The sequence below is a fragment of the Hypomesus nipponensis genome, chromosome 3 (assembly GCF_054491055.1).
Source record: "Hypomesus nipponensis isolate SF chromosome 3, ASM5449105v1, whole genome shotgun sequence".
Lineage (NCBI taxonomy): Eukaryota > Metazoa > Chordata > Actinopteri > Osmeriformes > Osmeridae > Hypomesus > Hypomesus nipponensis.
The window spans coordinates 11,357,751-11,377,394 of NC_140363.1; the positions used below are offsets into that span (position 1 = coordinate 11,357,751).

Below are 19,644 nucleotides of genomic sequence, written 5' to 3' on the forward strand. Positions count from 1 at the left end.
GATTGGAGGTTCACTTCCAAATTATGTTTCCCTTATTGCCCTTCCCTGACTAAACCATGAGTCACAGTACCCTAACATTCATCGTATTCTCCCATCTTGCCCCAGGCTACAGTGTGTTTGTCGTGGGCGTGGCAGATGTGGACCAGAGCGAGCTGAGGAACATCGGCAGCAAACCCAGTGACAGACATGTCTTTGTGGTGGATGACTTTGACGCCTTCGCCAAGATCCAGGACAACCTCATCACCTTTATCTGCGAAACCGCCACCTCCAGTAGGATTGAGATTGGAATTGCATTGTGATTTAGATAAGGATTATAATTGAGACAGAGATAGGAATAGGGAATGGCAATCAGAGTGCAATCATATTATCAATACACCTAAATCTCTCTCCTTTTACTGACTGAATGATTCCCATCTCTCCTCAGCTTGTCCTTTGATTTACATCAATGGCTTTACCTCACCTGGTAAGTATATGCCTTACCAATATCTAGAGTCAGGAAATGTTTATATATTTATAGTATATTTATTGTGCCTTCTCTAAGATCTGTTTTGAATGATTATTATTTTTCTCTCATCAGGCTTCAGAATGCTGGAGGCCTTCAACATCACAGACAGGACCTTTGCTGGTATGAACGGTGTGTCTATGGAACCAGGTTCCTTCAACAGCTACATCGCCTATAGGCTTCACAAAGACTCCTTCATCTCCCAACCCACCAAGTAAGTTGGGTTTGTTTGTGTGGGTGTTTGCCTGCCTGACTGTATCTGTGCAATTTAGTATGAATAGGTCATGCTTGTGTGTGTGTGTGTGTGTGTGTATGTATGGAAACATGCTCTTTTGCGTGCATCCGCCCACACATCTGAAATGCATGTCCAGCACCCTCCCTGTCTCCTGTGTACCCTAATACTGCTCAGCCGAGTTCAATTATTCAGATTGTTCTCTGCAGCCTTAAGTCACCCCCACTGCCCAGCACTCAAAACAGCAAGCCATCCCTGTTTGTTTTTGCAGCTTGCAGATTACGAGGTGTTAGTAGAGTAAAATGATTTGGTTCAAAGTATACAGCTCCCTGGGCAGGGCCCTCTCCCACATTATATCATAGTGGGAACTAGCAAAGCAGTCAGAGGTCAGGAACTAAACCTCTTTGTGAAAGGCCATTAAAATGTCTTTAGGCAATTGCTGAAACTCTCACAGATTGAGTCTGTTCTTTCTTAGTTAGGCGCATGCATGCTTTGCTAATTGTCCATAACGATTTGTATTTTGCGTTTTGCGTGTGTCTGCGAGGGTACTCTAATGTGCACAAATGGAAACACTTGGAGGCAGCAGTAGAGAGGAACAGAAAATTCTTTCAATATGAGGGTAATTTATTCGAGGACTCTGTAGAACTGGTAACCATTTTCAGGGTTTTGTGGCCTACGTGACAGTGGATATTCTAGGTCTTTGTTAGGGGTTTACGGTGCGGTTTATAGCTAGTCACAAGCATAGTCATTGTCTCTTTGTAGCACTGGTTCCTCTATCCCTGCAATGACAAAAGATCTTGTGTTGTAGCCTGGCTGATCGCTTTGTGGATCGTGATTGTCCTTATTATCCCAAACTCTACATTGACCTCATAGTTCCTCAAAGATTATCTATTGTACTCTCCAAAAACCTACACGATAGACTGTTGGGACATCAGAACGAAGTCTAGATCTAAGAGTATCTCTCCCTCTCAAAACCGAGGGGAAGTTGACCATCTTGATCTTGCCTTACACACCCTCCTTTGTGTCTTCAGAGTTCGGGTAAGTGATTGATGTGTTTGAACCCCTACTAGGGAAATCCACCCCGATGGTCTTCCTCCATCCTATACCATCATCGTTCTCTTCCGCTTGCTCCCTGACTCCCCCAACGAGCCCTTTGATATCTGGCAGATCGCTGACGGCAACAACAACCCGGAGGTTGGGCTCACCGTCAACCGTGAGTACCCATCTTGCTTTGTCCCTCAGATGGAGTGGGATGAAGTAGGTGTGGCTGCCTAACAGCTGTGCTCTCCCATTGCCTCCTGTCCTTTTGTAGAACTCCTCACTTCCCCCTTCTGCTTTATTTGCCTAATATAGGTGTTTAGAAAGGTAGACTACCATAATGATCTGCAAGCCACTCTATGGTGCTTTCTCCATGTTCAACTCTTAACATTTTTGCTATGAAAGTCCAGATTTTTCATGCTAGTTATAAGCTAAAGAATACGGTAGTGTTGTCTATAACACATGTTCACTCTGGTTTTTAAAATTAAATTTTCACTCACTTCTGAGGTATTTTCCACTCCCTGTAGTGTCTTCTCAATTTATCTCTCTCCATCCTTGCTCTCTTCACCCATCTTTCTCTGCCCCCTCTCTTCCCTTTCTCACCTTTGCCAAGTGTGCCCTATTTCCTTTATTAATAATGCAGTAAATGATAATCATCCCCATAACAATCGAAAGACACTCTTGCGTCTTTGTAGCTTCCAGCAAGACAATCACCTTCTACAACAAGGATACCCGAGGGGAGCAACAGAGAGCTACATTTAATGAAGACCAAGTGAAGAAAGTTTTCCATGGGAGTTTCCACAAGGTAAACACCACATCAAGTCAAATAAGAACAGTTTGAAGTACCACATGAAACCATGATCAAGGCCTGGCAAAGGGGCTAGCAGATATTTGCGTATTAAATTTGTTTAATACAAATTAGGCATAATGATTGATTATTTTGATTGCTTGCTGTCATTATATGCAACTGTATATTATTTCTGTGTGGAGGATGTGTTTTTTTGTGGTAACCCTGTTGAATATTTTGTTATTGTCACCATATATCATTGAGTTTTGCTTGTTGAGAGAGAAATAATTTTTGCTCAGGTCTGTTAGCAGCTGATATTTTTCATGGATTATTTATACATCCCATTCACTTTTGGTGATGGTTTTTGGACATCCCATGCTAGTTAAATGACGTCTGCTTCTGTCAGCTCTCACAATCTTGAACGCGTTCTATCTTACAGTACAGCCGGGTGCCTTCTGAGCCAAGGCTGTACTGGCTCTTCAGGGCTTTTTATGATTTGCCGTTTAGATTTGTTTTCTTAGGCCAGAGGCAGTTATTTTGATAAATGTTTCAATAGACTATAAATATCCCCAACTGAGTTTGGAGGAGGAACTGGTGACCTTGGTAACTTAGCCCAGTGTGCAAATTGTTACAGTTAGCAATTGGAGGTTTGATGTGGTTGAGTTGCTCTTGTCCTGGCAGTGGTCAAATAGGACCCCCAGATTGTCAGTGTTAGAATGGGACTTGATTGGATTGGTGTTGATTTTGGTTTTCCTCATGCAATTAAATCTAATTTGTTTAAATCTATGTTTCTCTTTGAAAAATGAGAACCTGGATTGTTGCTGTGTCTAGTATGTGGTTGATCTATTGATAAGTTTACTTGTAGAATACACATTTATTGTCAATAAGCAGGATATTACCTTCCTGGCCAGAGGGGTTTTGAAATTGTGATACATTCCTCGAAATTGTGATACATTCCTCGAAGTTGTGGTACAATCCTCGAAATTGTGGTACAATCCAAATATCTGTGGGGACAGTGTAGATATCCACCCCCAGTCCAGTGGGAATTAGAAAATATCCTTGTGGACATATTTTCTCCAAACATAATTGTCTCTCAACAGGCAGTCCCAGGTGGTCCACTCCCCCTTAGATTTTCCAACTAAGATTGCTTTGATGGCCTCTACAGTGGATAGAGCTATTAGATAAGAAGTTGGTTCATCCATCACAGTCAAAGATTGTATTCCAAAACTGTTGAATTCCTCTGGTTTTGTTTGAAAAGCTATTGTTCTTCTAGAAAGATTGAGTTATGGTACAATATGTGCCAAGTATTACAGCTGCAATATATGTGATAGTAGATGAGTATGAGTATACTACTTTGTAGTCTCCCTGTGGAACAGCAGGGGTAGTATTTGAAAGGGAAATCAAATATCTTCAACCCAACTACAAACATAAACCATAACTGTAGGTAATATGGTTTCAACAATAAATGACAGTGTATTTCTGTACTGCTAGATACTTGATGCATCGCAAAGGGAAGGATGACTGTTTCCAATGTACCACGATGCGTCACATATGTGTTCAATTATTTTCGGAATAGTAAAAATCTGCCTCGCATTCAGCTCTAAGATCAGCGTGTTCCTTTTTACAGAGATACTATTTGAAATACCTCCCCTGGTGGAGCTGGATGTGAGATCTAAAGTCTTCCACCCCCCAAATACAAAGAGAAGTGTGTCCTTCTCCATCTTTTGAGAAATATGCTAGCCATCAGATCAAAGCCATAGCTAAAGCCTTTTCAATACAGCTTTGAAGCAGCGAGACAACTAATTGAGGTCTGCTGGAGGCAATGGAACCCTGGACTTGCCAATTACATCATCAGGGTATTGTGATTTGGTGCCAGCCTGTTTATATGTGTGGGTGTGTGTGTGTGTTTGCTGCCTTGGTGTCTGTTTCAGTGCCTGGTCTCTGGATATGCACTTGGAAAGTAGTTTGTGGTTCAGTACTCTCTACTTATGGACATGGTGCTGCAGTGGTCTACCAACTTGTCTTTTTGCTGGTTTGGACTGTGGCTACCCACTGATGTGGTTAGTTGTTTCTGTGTGTGTATTTAATGGTTTGGTCCTGCTTGCTGCTGAATGACCTCTAAATGCTTGCAAAATAACCTTTTTGACCAATTGGGAGGCACCAATCACCAGTGAATTCCCAAATGACAGCTGAACTTAACGACTCAAAAACCATTTGTCACTCAGAAAACACTCAAAGGTTTACCTTAAGGTATTGGGTTACTTCATCTCAGTCCATATATCTGTATCTACTCCTTCAAAGACACATCAAGTGTACTAGTCTGTGACAGACAAATAGAATTAGTCATATACTAACATATATCTACCTAAGCATATACCTGATGCTTGTATCTCTTTACTTTACTATCACAGTGAAAAGGCAATTCTAGGATTGGACGTCTCCTTGAGAAAGTACAAAAAAAAACAACCACCCCCATAGTCTGACCTGTGCTTTCATTTGAACTACAGTGATTCCATTTGCCAAGTGTTGTAAAATATGTAGGGTGCACTTCATATACTTTAATAGCAGAGCGCATGTTAGAAAGTGCAGACGGATTTAAGCTTACCTTTCTCCCTGGGCCAGTGGACATAGAATAATACAGGTTAGCCAGGTCGAGATGACTTGCTGTGACTGGGAGCATGTGGGAAACCTCTCAGTGATGGCTTTAGCAGACGCTAACCCTTTCTTACCCACCAGGGATATCCTCACACCAGGTGTGGGGGTCTTAAGAAAAGCACTTCAGTTAAGGGGTAGAGGGGTTGGGGTGGACTTTCCTTACTGGTATGGAGAAAGACGCGTTTCACTATACAGAGAGGGGAGATCATGTTTCCTCCACTCATAAAGGTTGTATATGCCATGGTGGCTTTTGTGTTTAGTGGTCATCATATAGAAATTAGTGTTTTTGTGCTGTTGTTGTCGTCCTATGTTGCAGGCACCTTAGCGGTACTGAGACGATTAGATGGGTAGTGAGTGCCAGTGCACATAGAGTCGTTGGAAATGAACAGAGCAGAGGAGAATAGTCACATGAAACTCAAGTGAGGAAATAATCCTGGTTCTCGATCAATCTAGTCCTATTTGATGCTTTGCCACAAGCGTTTACTCTGTCTTTGTACGCTGTTTATGACAGAGTATTCCTTCTGAAGCCCTCTGTTAAACCCCTCTACATTGACACGGCCAACCAGGTTTAATGACCCATGCAACCATTCCAGCAATACAGGAAGTCCCACAGAAATGAATTGGTGACGAACCAGACTTAGGAAAACAGTACGCCCACTCTTTTGTCAGAAGCCAGGGTCAGAATATTGCATTTTCATCCCAGATTGGACATGGGAGCCAGCAATCTGGATCACACGGGGGAAATGTTATTTGTTTTTGGCAACATTATAATTGGAGCTTTATCTTACTGCATATAACTTTATGCAATTGGATTTGGTTGAGTTTTAAGATATATGGCCAAGATTAGCCTGTATAATCTTGCATAAATCACAGATGAGGTGATCTATGCAATCTTGCATAGATCTGAGAAGAAGGTGAAATATATACAGTAGTCTCGTTTAATTTCAATCAATATTACTCAAACCGCAGTCGCATTTGCCTTTACCGGTACCATTGTGTGTGTGTGTGTGTGTGTGTGTGTGAGAAGAGAGGTTATTTTGGCATTGAGAACTCAAAGCTAGAAAGTGCCAATAACCAGAGAGAAGGTCTAAGGGACATGTATTTTAGGGTCCTTTTGACTTGGCCAGTCATCGTGTAAGTCAAGACCTCCCTTGACTCTTGGATTTTCATTGATTTCATCATGTGTGGAACTGTACTTAAAACTCGGTGGGAAATTCTATTATGCACTATAGTTCAAAATATGTTTTATGTTCATGCGTTTTCATATTTGAAACACGTGTACATTTAAATATTTAACAACATAACTACAATGGATGCTGCAAAGTGACCTTAAAATGATGAAAGTATATTGGTGGAACTCCAGCTACATTAGTTTTCAGAATATCTTTTTTTAGTCAGTGAACATATTGGTCAGTGAGGTAATACAGTGAATGTTATTTTAAGTTGTACTTGCAAAATCTAAGTTATTTTGGTAAGACCTCAAGTGCAGTAAGAAATCTATGTCCAGGCCAGAATCCCTGAGGCATTAGACCTCCCCCTGTGGTCAACCAGATATTTTCTGTTGCCAAGAAAGTCAACTGATTTTGTGATAGGTTGCTAAGAGCTATGTCCTAGTCCGTGGTTGGCTCTTTGGAGAGTCATGTTAGCTAGTCAGCTCTAAAGCTTGTCAGACTGCTTGTCAGAAATTTCCAACTGTGCAGAAAAGTATGGAAAGTCATAGCACTTTTGATGGTGTACCACAAATGATAGAATTCCCTTCACAGACAGGAAATCTCAAAAACTGACATGTTCTTACTTAGTCAGTGTATGTTGTTGTACATGCTGCCTTTTGCTGATACATGGAAATGTTGAGCATTAGTTGTTGGGATTTTTTTCAGTTCATCCGGAAAAACTTCTGACGTATAGTTCCATTCAAAGGACCAACCACCAAAATGGTCTGACGTGGTGTAATGTGTAATTATCACAATGCCACAGAGCCTGGCAATTGCATTCACCCTAATAGGGTTATTAAAGTGAAACTAAGTATCAGCATCTTTATAAATATCAGTTTGGTGATGTCAAGAGGTTCTTTCTTCATGGGTTCAACAGGGTCGTTGTTTCCCTAACTATGCAGTTGTTTCCCTTACTATGCAGTTCCCGGGTTCCTCAGCTTTCAATCAAAGGACGATTTCAAGTTTGTCCTTATAGCAGTAGACAAGGCTTCTCTCCCAATTTCAAAATACTTGTCAAAGACATTGAACTCTTTAAGTACTTTTTGCCAAGCCTTGATATCCAAGCGTTGTTAGGTTGTGGGGCAGATAACAGTGTTCGGTTGAATAATACTCTCTCTCCATCCAGCTGCACATCAGCATATCCCCTGAGAGAGTCAAGCTGAATGTCGACTGCCAAGAGGTAGCTGAGAAACCCATCAAGGAGGCAAACAACATCTCAGTGGATGGCTACGAAGTGTTGGGAAAAATGTCCAAGTCAGGGGGTTCCAAGAGGGAGTCAGCAACCGTAAGTAAAAAAACAACATGAGCACAACTTGGTGTGTGTTGCTAAATCGTAAAGTGATTTGTTAAAGATGTTTGTACCAAGCAAACCGTTTTTTCATGCTGTCTCAAACCTTCATGCCGAATTAAGTTGCGTATAAACCACTTCTAGAAGGGAGTGAAAGAAGGAGGGAGTGAAAGAAAGAATGCCTATTTGCTATGTGCTTCATCTCTCTGTGGGTGCTAGCCTGTTTGCGGAGTAATGTGTGCCTCCCAGGCCTGAATGGAAGCCATGTGTAACAGACATCTATGTCCGACTCCATTCCCTCTGTTGTGTAGTTTCAGCTCCAGATGTTCGATATTGTCTGCAGCTTGAGTTGGACCAGCAGAGACAAATGCTGCGACCTGCCTGCAACGGTAAGAAGCGCTGTTCTTATGCAGATCCTTTGAAACAGCTATATCTGAGAAACCAAGTGTTTACTTGAGATTTTATCTGGTACTTGTGATGCTAAATTGTGACGAGTTATTGTGCTTTTTCCTGATGCTAAACCATTCTTCGTCTGCGATTGGACATTTGGCCAAAAACAGCAATTTTGCTTGAAAATCACTGTTCAGTAGAGACTGTCTGGAAACCACAATGTAGATTTTATTCAATGCCAGGTTATTGTATAGCTGTATCAGAAGCATTGTTGTATTTCTGCATGCTCTCGTGCTGGATATTCTACTTTTTCATTTATCATTTTTTTTAAAACACTCAAACTGTATTTATGGCAGTCATGTCTGAGGCCCTGTTGAGAAAGTGCCTGTTTATAGAAATTAAATGATTGCCCTGGCAAAAATGAATATAATATTACATATTAGTATAACTAGTCTAATATCTCAATTACAGTTTCCAAAATAAGTGCTCCCCTTTGATCATGCTGCAGGGAGATAAATCATCATGTTCTTCTATATGTTTGGACATGGACACATTATGTGCAATTAATTGAATGTACTGTGGAGACTTACACATGCTCACTCTCAACATCCAATGTGCTTGGTATTCATTTACCACGCCAACAAAAACTAGGTTGTGTAGCTTGGGTTGTCATTTACTGATTTCCACAAAAATATCTGGGTTCTTGGTTGCCATGAAGTATATGTACCCCCATGTCATAATGGATCTAGCAGTTTTTCCAGTGTGTCCCCTCCTCTTCAAGGAGTGTTAAAAGCAACATTAAGATCAGTTGCCAACATCATGTCTCTCATTTTCTTCCACCATTTTCTATTCACTTCCTTGTTAGCTTCCAAAACATACCCACAATTATCAAGAGATGTCTTGTGTAAAAATGGAAATTGTGGTCTAAAAACATTTTGGAGAATTGTGTTTTTTGTCTTGCTCTCTCTAACACCTGCTCTCTTTATGTCCCTCACTCTCTTTTCTCCTTTGCAGAGAGACGAGGCCAAGTGTCCAGCCCTTCCTCACTCCTGCACATGTGCACAAGACAGCATCGGCCCACAGGGACCCCCTGGACCCACGGTAAGTACATTATACATGATCCCTTTTCCATCTCCCCTCAGCTCAGTGACAACTCCACCCCCACTCTTTCTTTTGCCCTCTCCACCTCTGTCTGCCCCAACATGATTGCAAGTCTTTCCCCAACAACTTGCAAGTCTTTCCCCAGCAACTAAGAGCTTCTCATGATAATCCTGTTGATGATGATACCAATTGGCTATTAGATATACTTAACAGGTTAACTTGCATGAGTAGCTGTTTATTTTTCCCATGGAAAGTGGCAGGGATGGATAGGATGCAATGAGGTGTGTGAGCCACTGGCTTAGAGGAATGTGTCAAAAGATGAATTCACCTTGGAAAAAAGTCAAAAGAAAACCTTGAAGAGGAGTCTGGAATATGTATGCTCCGCCAACCTAAGCCCCTGTGAACAACCCTGACGGTTTGGGGTTTAGTGCTGGAATCCTGCTGCTGATGTGTGGATGGTGCTGACTCTCTCCTGTCTGTGTCTGTGTACTGTCCCAGGGTGGCCCAGGTATAAAAGGAACGCGAGGAGAGAGAGGAGAGGCCGGCCCTGTTGTAAGTTGAGATTTAAATAATTTTATTAAGGCGTTTCAAGCTTTTTATCCATGGCAAATTAGATGAATTAGATTTATATTTTTGAGTAAAGTGTTATATGTAGTAGAGTGTATTATATGCTTCTTAATCCAACATCTGGCTTTCTAGAACACCATCTTGTTGGAAGCCAAGCAAAAGTAATGATTCTGTAGTTCTAGTTAAAACAACATTAATGCTACTACAGGTTCAGGATAGTATGCATTGTTAGACTAAATATATCGCACATCTGAATTCACTTATCAAGCACACCATGTATTATATCAAAACTTGAATTAAGGGGACCTGCGTCAAAGCAGCTAAACTGCAAAACATTTCTCAACAGCAATGTCCGGATGCTCTGGCACATTATCTTGACACCTCAAAAACTGTATGGTCTTCAGGGAGATACAGTATTGAGAGAACTAAAGTCTGACTATGGGACAATGTAACTGATGGTTTGATGTGACTGGGTTTGACTGTAGGGTTCAATGGGACCACGTGGTGAACAAGGCCTTCCTGGCCCATTAGGACCCCCAGGTCCACAAGGACCCAATGGATTGTCGCTGCCTGGAGAACCAGTAAGTCATATGTACAGTCCAAACACCCACATACTCTCCTCCTATGATAAGGACAACAGATATCCAGTGGTGAGAAACAACCAAGCGTCCGTGAAAGTTACATTCAGCGATGGTTGCATTCACTGCAGTGGCATTCATTGCAGCTCATACTTCATTAGCGGTTATGTGGATGGGGATTTACTGTGCGTGGGGGTTCGCCAAGCCTCATCTCCGACATTCACTCGTATGAGTATGATTTACTCCCTCAGTCAATGCGAGTTAGGGGAACCCTATTTATTCAAGCCAGGCAGCCGAGGCTTGTTCTTCCTCCTAGACATCCTCTCAGAAAATGGGTGTAAATTCAATGTTAGTGACAGGGTGAGCAAGCTTGAGAAAAACCAGTGCAGCTGTAGTTTACAACTTTTTTTTTTTGTTCAGCTTCCAAATCAATCCTGTCTTGCCTCGTTCTTCCTTTGCTTCTTCTCAGGGCCGGCCCGGACCAAAGGGAGAACCCGGAGACCCAGGCCTGACTGGGCTACAAGTAAGTATAACTCTCTTTTTCATTAGCTGTGGTTTAGTTCGAGGAAACCAGAGATCGTCAGAGACCATGGCAGGGAACCTTGCTACTGCAGTGTTGAAAACCTCAACCTCAAAGTGATAGGTAGACCATAGCCCCCCCCCCCCTTTTCCCCCCTAGGGAAGCCCGAACATTCAAACCAACTGGTGACTGACAGACTCCAGAGGGTAGGCGGTGTAGACTTCAACTCATGAAACCGAGGATTCGATTCATGTTCTGCAGCTGTGAGGACGTTGTTGTCATGGCCTTAAATTAAGATTCCGTTGACTGGTTGATGATTGACTTGGATGCCACTAACTGGATTGAAAGTGCATGTTAAATAGAGGATTTTAAAGAGAAATTGCTCATGTTGATGTTGGTCTTCAAGGTATGTGGATTTGGGACATTGTTCAATTGTTCTCAAGCATATGACCCTCAGTGATTGTTGGATTGCGGTGCCAGGACTGCAAGAACAATGTTGGAAGACAATGGGTCAAACTTTCAAAGCTAGATGTATCTCTCAAATGTCTTCCCTATCTGCAACTTGTGTGTCTTTTGTGAATGGATTAAAAGCACCAACTATCGACATCCCATTGGCTGTGAACACATCTGTACAGCATCTACCATGAAAATTGACGGGATTTCATCAATTGTTCCTGTAAAGCAGATGTTGTTCCTGAATCAATCTGTGGAAGGAATGATTGTTTTTGACTACTAATCAGCATAATCTAATTGAGTGTGTTCAACCAGTCAAGTTTATTAAAGTAACCTTGGCCTCTCAAATGTTCCTGTAAGCAACATGCTTTCCAGAAGTCAAGAAGAGACCCATCTCTGTTTTCTAGTACCAAACCATCTGGTATACCTATCATGTTCTCTTTAAATTACTGTGAAACTAAAGATGGGGTATTACTTGGAAAAAATGATATTGCTCTCAGGCAATATACACATTTCTGGTAATTGCAGGGATTTGGGTTATTGCTGATCATCAGAGATTGATTGAGTGTATCTGTTTCTCTCAGGGTCCTACTGGACCTGCCGGTCCTGTTGGTCCTATTGGACCAGCTGGAGCGAGGGTAAGATCTACTTTCTGGTCTGCTCATGCATGTGTTGACATGCCATAAAATCCAGCAAACACCTCCTTAACCACTTGGTTGCATGTGATCACCTACTCAAAAACGTGTGTGCTGCTTGACTTTTGGGTGGTCTTCGTGTAATGCATGTCATCACTTACATCATACAAATTCAATGGACTCCGACTGGAATTCGTCGACTTCTTGGCCTTTCTCTAGTTAACTTTTCAGCACCGCTGAATGAAAATACAGTCACTAATTTAAACAACCATGAGGTGATAGGGTTAACACAATAATATTACAAGGTTAACAGTCTAAAAGTATTGCATCAAAATGGTAACTTACTAAGACCATCACAAATCCCAGGTGTGTTGTCACTCATTAATGTGTCTGCTCTTCCCCATACAGGGCCTGCCAGGGAAGGAGGGTTCAACCGGACCTAGAGGCCCATCAGGACCAATGGTTTGTGTTATCTGTGTGTGCGTGTGAATGTGCATGTTTTTGCATATTCTTTGAGTATGAGCAAGCACGCTCTCTTTTATGATTAATGTAAAACAATCACCCCTCTGGCTCCAGAAAATTCTCTGAATACACGTGAAGCAGAAGTCTGATTTTGTCGTGCGGCCAGTCTTTTTAATGAGAATGAAGCCTGCATCTATTGTTTTCTGCGGTGGTTAAGGGACTGTGTCTGCTTGATCCTCCTTGCTTCCAGTAGACAGTGTCAATTCTACATTCACATGTATGTTAGCAATAGGACTAGAAGGGTCATGAGAACAGACAGCATGTGTCCCAGAATGCATGTTTCCCATGCCCATATGCTTTCCACCCCACTTAAGTGTTTTTGGCACTTGATGATCAACGTGAAGTTTCTTCTGCAGATCTAACTGTGTCTTAGTTTAAGATGGGGTTGTATTACACAACATGTGGACTGAGAGAGATTTCAAGAGGGTATTGTGTGTACTGCTTGTTGAGTAGCATGTGTCCCAGACTGCATGTTTCCCATACCCATATGCTTTCCACCTCACTTATGTTTTTTTGGCACTTGATGATCAACGTGAAGTTTCTTCTGTAGACCTAACAATAACTAACAATAACTTCATGCATCCTGTCTTCTCATCTTTTCAGGGAAACCCAGGAAATCCTGGAGTGCAAGGAATCACTGGAAAGCCTGGAAAACCTGGTGATACAGGAAACCCTGTACGTATAACCAAAAAACAAATCCATGCTAGCTTGGATAACTTGATACTATCACGGTCATGAAGGGAGTCTATCTGTAGGACACCGTTTTAAACTGAGTTCAAATAGATTTTTTTGGGAGGATGGAATACAAAATTAGGGCCATTCCCTCATGAATAGGTCCAATTATGTTGAAAGTTGAGCCAATTAGAATTGATATTCTGTACTGTTAAAAGCCTAGAGTTGCTCAGTGCCTCAATCCAAAACAAATATTCTCTTTCACAGGGACCACTTGGCCAGAAAGGAGAAAAAGGAGAGAAGGTATCATTTATTTATGTTATATTACGGCTTTGTTGTTTTCCAGCGAGAAGAACGCACCTTTTCTGACCCGAATATTTTTGTTACCTTCATTTTAGGGAGACTTTGCCTCCCAAAACATGATGCGTTCCATTGCCAGACAAGTTTGTGAACAATTGGTGAACAGTGAGTATAAATCTTCTCAATCCAATAATGCACTGTAGGCTTGTCCCCTTATATTTGGACATACTCACCATTCACTACATCCTTACTTGTTGTGTATCCCTGCAGGCCAGATGAGCAGGATTGATCAGATGCTCAACCAAATCCCCACGGGTTACCATAGCAACAAGCCAGGCCCAACTGGACCCCCTGGGCCACCTGGTAACCAGGGATCTCGTGGAGAGTCCGGCCAGCCCGGTCGCAGCGGTTTTCCTGGAAACCCCGGTTTACCAGGAAACCCAGGAGAGAGAGGTGCATTTCTGTTTGTTGTATTGCTGTTATTGTTTTCTTTACTTACTTTCCATAGAAATTGTTGTGGTGTATTTTAACCTAGTAGAGAGAAAAAAATTATGCACTGACTTATATGACACTTTTGTTTTATTCAGTGGGTTGAGTTTCATTGGGGTCAGCTTGGTGAAATTTGAATTGAAATGATATAATTGAATAATGACATGATTGGAGGGAATGACATGTTCCCACTCAATATGCAAAAATGGCCTTAAAGTGCACGCGGTGATTCACTATAATGCTTTTTCTTTTTAAAATATGGTCCATACCCCCCAAAAAACGATTTCAAACCAGGTTATTTGTGGTTTCAAAAGAAACTCAATTGGACTGGTCCTGCCTCTCTCTCCAGATGGCTTCCAGTACAGAACACTCACTGTCTCTTATTTTGGGTCATGACATAGGTTTGCAAGGAGAGAAAGGTGAGAGAGGCAGTCCTGGCACTTCAACCCGAGGACAAAGAGGACTCAGTGGCCCACCTGGTAAGACATTGGCTATCCTCCACTGTTTCATGTTCAGTCACACATTTCACTGTTCCTGTTTCCCATCTGTGAGTACCCATCTGAATTGTACCTTTACAATGGGGTGTACATAAGATTCGTCCTGACAGCTTACTGTAAAGCAGCGTCTATCAACAGAGACAGCTGGAAACAGTATGTTGGTTTCGCTGTGTTCACTTCCAGCACGTTCTAAGCAGTTTCATAGCAGAAGCCATTTTATAAAGCTTCTTAGACTTGTGACTGGATCAACTACAGCCAGTCCTCTTAAAATGACCAATACCAAAAAGGAGGCTTTGTCACCAGGACCAGTTGGGCAGCAGCACTTCATAAATTCTGAGTAAACATTCTCCTTTCAAAAACATTAACATGAAATGGATCTCCACAGTTGTGTAAACATTTTTTCAGATGTTGATGATGAACACAAACGCAATCAAACAACACATGATTGACAATTGTATGTGGAATTAAATGTATTTAACATAACAAAATGATAATGGCACATCAAGATGGTTGAACTTGGTTGTCACAGAAGCTGCTGTCAGACTGTAATTGACATTCAGCATGTTGTCTCAAAAAGCTCACTGCAAAAGCATTTCCCTCACAAAGGGGTAGATGGGGGCTTATGGAAAAAACCAGACACCCCATTGATCTCTAATGCTCCCCACCATACTTGCACACCACCAAGACTGTTTCTGTGAATGAAGTGAGACGCAACTGAACCCCAGTAGGAGGAAGCAAGCAATGATGAGTCATTTTAGAGTGGGTGAATCAGATTGTTGGACAATGAGCTTTCTTTTCTGGACTCGTTGACAACACATGGGCTCACTTAAGGAACCCAGAGTGTGTGAGAGAGGGAGAATGTGTGTGGGGGAAAATTCCATAGTCGGTTTGTACTGTCTAGACAGACTGGGGCAGGGGGTAACTCCACAGCGCTCATGACTTTTTTTTTGACTGACTTTTAATTGAGATGTCTAAATATTTAAATTACAGTTGTGGAAACTGATGTTCTCCCTTTCCACTTCCACTTTAGATCTGAGGGTGATGTCAGCTGCTTTAGGTTCCGCGAAGTTGCGGATATTTAAATCCCCGTATCTCTCCCTCCACTCCCAGGGCCACCAGGCGAGTCAAGGACAGGTCCCCCAGGTCCCACAGGCTCTACTGGGCCTCGTGGCTCTCCGGGTCGCCAGGGCGCTTCCGGAGTGAGGGGACCACCTGGGCCCCCTGGGTACTGTGACTCCTCCCAGTGTGTTGGCATTCCTTACAATGGACAAGGCTACCCAGGTAGGATGGCCACTGTGTAAATGTACAAATCGCAGACCTTTGTGCACAACATCTACTGAGCTGATATTTCTGATGTTGCAAGCAATCTTAACTTGCATGGAAAGCACTCATGTATCAAAGATGCAAATAACATTTCTCCACAGATATATACAAAAAACAAACAACTAACATCCTCTTTGAACTGTTTTCAGGTTCGGCATAGTAAACTTTTAAGCCATCTGCGCTGCTTACACTTTGAGGTCCTGTTTCTGAGATATTAGCTCAGTTACTAAAGAGCGTGTAAGGATAACCACCATGGACGTAACTAAAACAAAAAAAAGCAAGGAGAGGACTGGCACTAACAACACCTTACAGCTACTATCAGAAAAGCTGCAGTGATGGCAACCCAACTGGCCTGTTTGCATCTTTACCAAAAACCCGGAGAATACAGAGAAAGAGAAAGCTTCTCTACAAGCCAAGGAGCATGTAAAAAAACACCAACAAACTACTAACAAAGTGGATTTTATAACGGAGAACAACAGTGTTAACATGTTAATGTAGATGTGTTATCTGTAAATAAACTAATTGTGCCTTGTAAATGATGTTTGTACCACAACAATTCACTAAAAATAGGTTAACATCTGTATTGAGCTTGTGCCTTAACCCTCTGCTTACTGACTGCCAGCATAACCTCTGTTTTTATAATGCCTTAAGTGATTTACACAGCTCCTCTGCAAACTGAAGCATGTGCCATTTGTACATTTAATCATGTTGTTTGTATGATTGCCACATCTATGCTGTGTTCTTTTTCCTAGTATTTCTTTTTTATATATGATATTATTTCATTTGTCAACTGTGTGTTTATTGTCTAACACCTCAAATGATTTTAGGACTACCAAAAGGACCAGTCCAATATATGTATGTTTGGAAATGGCATTGTCACATACCACATTTTCAGAAATTGTATATTTAAAAAAAAATGTTTACATACAGTACAAGTACAAATGTACGTGTGTATCAATACCAAATCACCTATGGAAATTCACACGATTGCACGGTTTATCTGATTGAAAATAGTTTCTGTGCATGCAACACTTTGTGTAGACTGGAGTCCTTTTTGATTAGCCAAATCAATATTTTCTAGCCGGCCGCTACCAGCCTGACCCTGATACCATGGTAGTCTCTATACCCGAGGAGCCATCTGAAGAGTTTGAGGCAATTCAATCACCCGGTTACACACAAAACCAGCGAGGAAAGAGATCACTATCAAGAGACAAAACCAAGAGGATGATATCATAAGAAAGAGAAATTATTTTGATTATTACACAACATGTGCAAGTATTAAGTGACATTCGGAAGGAAATATATGGGTTTGATACCCTTGGCTTGGACATACAGTACATTTATGCCAAAGTGATTTAAATTTAGATGATTACAGAAGTCTAGATATCATTTCATTACAAACCTGTGTGCTTGCTGTCTGTTCTCTTAAGTGTCTCTGCTTGTAATATAACTGCAGCAATCATGTGAAAACCATCACATTTGTTTGTAGGAAGTACATCAATCTCTTTGTACCAATCCAGAATATTCATGTTTGTTATGTCATTTGCCAATTTAAAGCTGTACCAATGTTTTATTGAAAATACATAGTCTGACACATTCCTTATTAGTAAATGGCCCATTGATTTAATCTTCAATCAGACCCCCGAAACATGTGGCTTCAATTCAGATTTATCAAACATATTTTTTTTCTTTTATTTGTTTTTACCAAAGGTTAAATTGCATGTCTGTGTTGTATATTTAGTGATTTTAAAACAAACAAACACAAAAAATTACATCTGAATTTATTTGTTGTTTTGTATCAATACCAAATGTAGTTGGAATGTGTTTGCAAGACTATGGAGATAGAATTGCTTTTCTCATGTTTTAACTGCACATTGTGAATTCCACAGCCTTATTTTCTTATTTATTTCTGAAACAGAAGAGGCATTTTTCAATAAAACTACTGAAAATGTATACTTAGTTTCAATCTCAAGTCTTTTCAGTGTGATCTATCCATCTATGATTACCAAGGATGCGGTTTGTCCCGTGATCACTCATATTGTAGCCATGGTATTTGGACTCATAAAATAAAATACATATCTCAAACAGTAGCACATGCATTCATGGATGGAAAATGTGGGATATGGAATAGTCTGGATGTTTCAACATCACACTGTAATGTCAACTCAGACATAGTCTTGCTGTTCATCACTCATACAGACGTTTTTGAGTCCAAACCTTTGCATCCTTTTTGAGAAATGTTTTTTCTTCAAACATTCAGCCATGGAGAGCATGGTCTTGTCAATCAAGGACATACAGTATTAGTCAATAGAGAGGTAATCAAAGGCTGAGTTGGGGGTGGCTAGAAAGTCCATGGTTTACTGGATAAATTGTAATGTGCTGTGTTTTAATCAACACTTTTTTTCAGAGTTACATACTGTGGGAAATTGAACCTGGGACCTCTTGAACTGCAGGCAAACCACTAAGCTATAGCCACTCCCAATGTCTGTTTCAAAGCAACTAAAGTCAATTTGAGGTCAAATGGAACCTTTATAAACATTTTCATATGTACAAAAGAAAGTACATATTAAAAGGAAAATAATCTCTGCGTGTTTCTCTTGGATGAAATCTCTAAGGTAGGGAACAATTGAAACAATTTCCATTGATCATGATAAGGGAAAAGCTAAGGGAATTCCTCAAGGAGTGCCAGAGATAACAACTGGAGGCATGAAGTTTGGAAGTCTTAATCAGGAATACTTTCAGACACCGGAAAGTCTTACGTAACAAAAGTCTCAATGGAAATACAGAATTTGTTTACATGTTTACTGTCACTTTACAGTACTTACTGAAAGAAAAGGCTAAAATACAAGGGTGGTTGTGAAGTGTAGCCTGTTAAAAGCATATTAAGCATTTATCTGAGTTCTTTTGTTCTCAAAGATATGGATGCAGGCAGTTTTCTCGATTGGTGTTTAATCAACAGACCTCCCTTTATGTAAACTTACAATAAGCTGAATCCTGACCTGATTTCAAAACCCAGAGTGGTAAAGCAACAAAGCATCAATACATATTTCTGAGTTGATTTCCTATCAATTATATTTTCCCACTGATCAGAAAATGCAGTCGTATACATGGCCAGATCTAAGTCGTCTCTGGCACCATCCTTGCAACCACCATGTCTGGAAGTCTGGTTACCGTCTGCTGGTTTGTCAAAGTCATCCTAGCTCCACATGCATCTGTGATCACTTTGTGGCAAGTGTTTAAAGTGGGCTAAGTTCCAGAGACTGTGGTTATGATAAATCTCCACTGGCTCCCTATTTCAGCTTTAGTTGTCCTCTCCTCTCCATGTCAGGCTGAGTTCTTTCTCGATGTCACTTGATTCAGACCTGCTATTACGTCTAATTTCTACAGCACAATGTGGGTCGTTATACTGATAACATACAAGAATGTGGCAGTGGAACATCATCATTGTCTGGCTTTGTTCTTTAGATAGACGTTGTCACTGTACATGGACATCATTGCATTTGTTGTCATCTTGCTGCAATTTTGTTTGTGTAAAACTTATAGAAGTTGGTTGTCAATAATCATATTTTTTCACAATGGAGTTTTGAAGTAGCATATTATTTTCGTGTAGACATCTACGGAAGTGATCAGAATGCAAAAAGCTTAAAAAGGTTTGTTAACTGTTAAGACATTATGGTACCAATTATTCATATCAGTCCTTCAGACTTAGTATCACACACTTTTGTAATTTAAAACACTTGGAGAATGCAGGTTCAAAGGGAAAGAAACATCACCACAGTGGTTCCCACAAGTTTCGGATTTATTGTAGAATGGCGGCGCAGAGTAAAAGTTCAGACAGTTTGAGATTTTTTTCTTTGTATCTTTGTTAAACATTTACAACTCAG

General features: G+C 40.9%; 1 protein-coding gene across 2 annotated transcripts in view; it reads left to right on the forward strand.

The window, feature by feature from the left end:
* Positions 1-17,713, forward strand: part of col12a1a (collagen, type XII, alpha 1a) — a 55,411-nt gene extending 37,698 nt beyond the window's left edge. Inside the window, exons 47-66 of one of the 2 annotated variants that reach the window (XM_084676020.1) lie at positions 106-270; positions 425-463; positions 578-716; positions 1,805-1,947; positions 2,468-2,577; positions 7,552-7,710; positions 8,025-8,102; positions 9,118-9,204; positions 9,703-9,756; positions 10,257-10,352; positions 10,819-10,872; positions 11,907-11,960; positions 12,366-12,419; positions 13,083-13,154; positions 13,419-13,454; positions 13,550-13,616; positions 13,722-13,904; positions 14,342-14,419; positions 15,548-15,718; positions 15,910-17,713. In XM_084676020.1, the coding sequence (XP_084532146.1) occupies positions 106-270; positions 425-463; positions 578-716; positions 1,805-1,947; positions 2,468-2,577; positions 7,552-7,710; positions 8,025-8,102; positions 9,118-9,204; positions 9,703-9,756; positions 10,257-10,352; positions 10,819-10,872; positions 11,907-11,960; positions 12,366-12,419; positions 13,083-13,154; positions 13,419-13,454; positions 13,550-13,616; positions 13,722-13,904; positions 14,342-14,419; positions 15,548-15,718; positions 15,910-15,920 (1,850 nt within the window). In that variant the 3' untranslated portion in view covers positions 15,921-17,713. The remainder of the gene's footprint in view (positions 1-105; positions 271-424; positions 464-577; positions 717-1,804; positions 1,948-2,467; positions 2,578-7,551; positions 7,711-8,024; positions 8,103-9,117; positions 9,205-9,702; positions 9,757-10,256; positions 10,353-10,818; positions 10,873-11,906; positions 11,961-12,365; positions 12,420-13,082; positions 13,155-13,418; positions 13,455-13,549; positions 13,617-13,721; positions 13,905-14,341; positions 14,420-15,547; positions 15,719-15,909) is intronic. The other variant, XM_084676010.1, reaches the window with a different exon arrangement.
* The last annotated feature ends 1,931 nt before the right edge of the window (positions 17,714-19,644 follow it).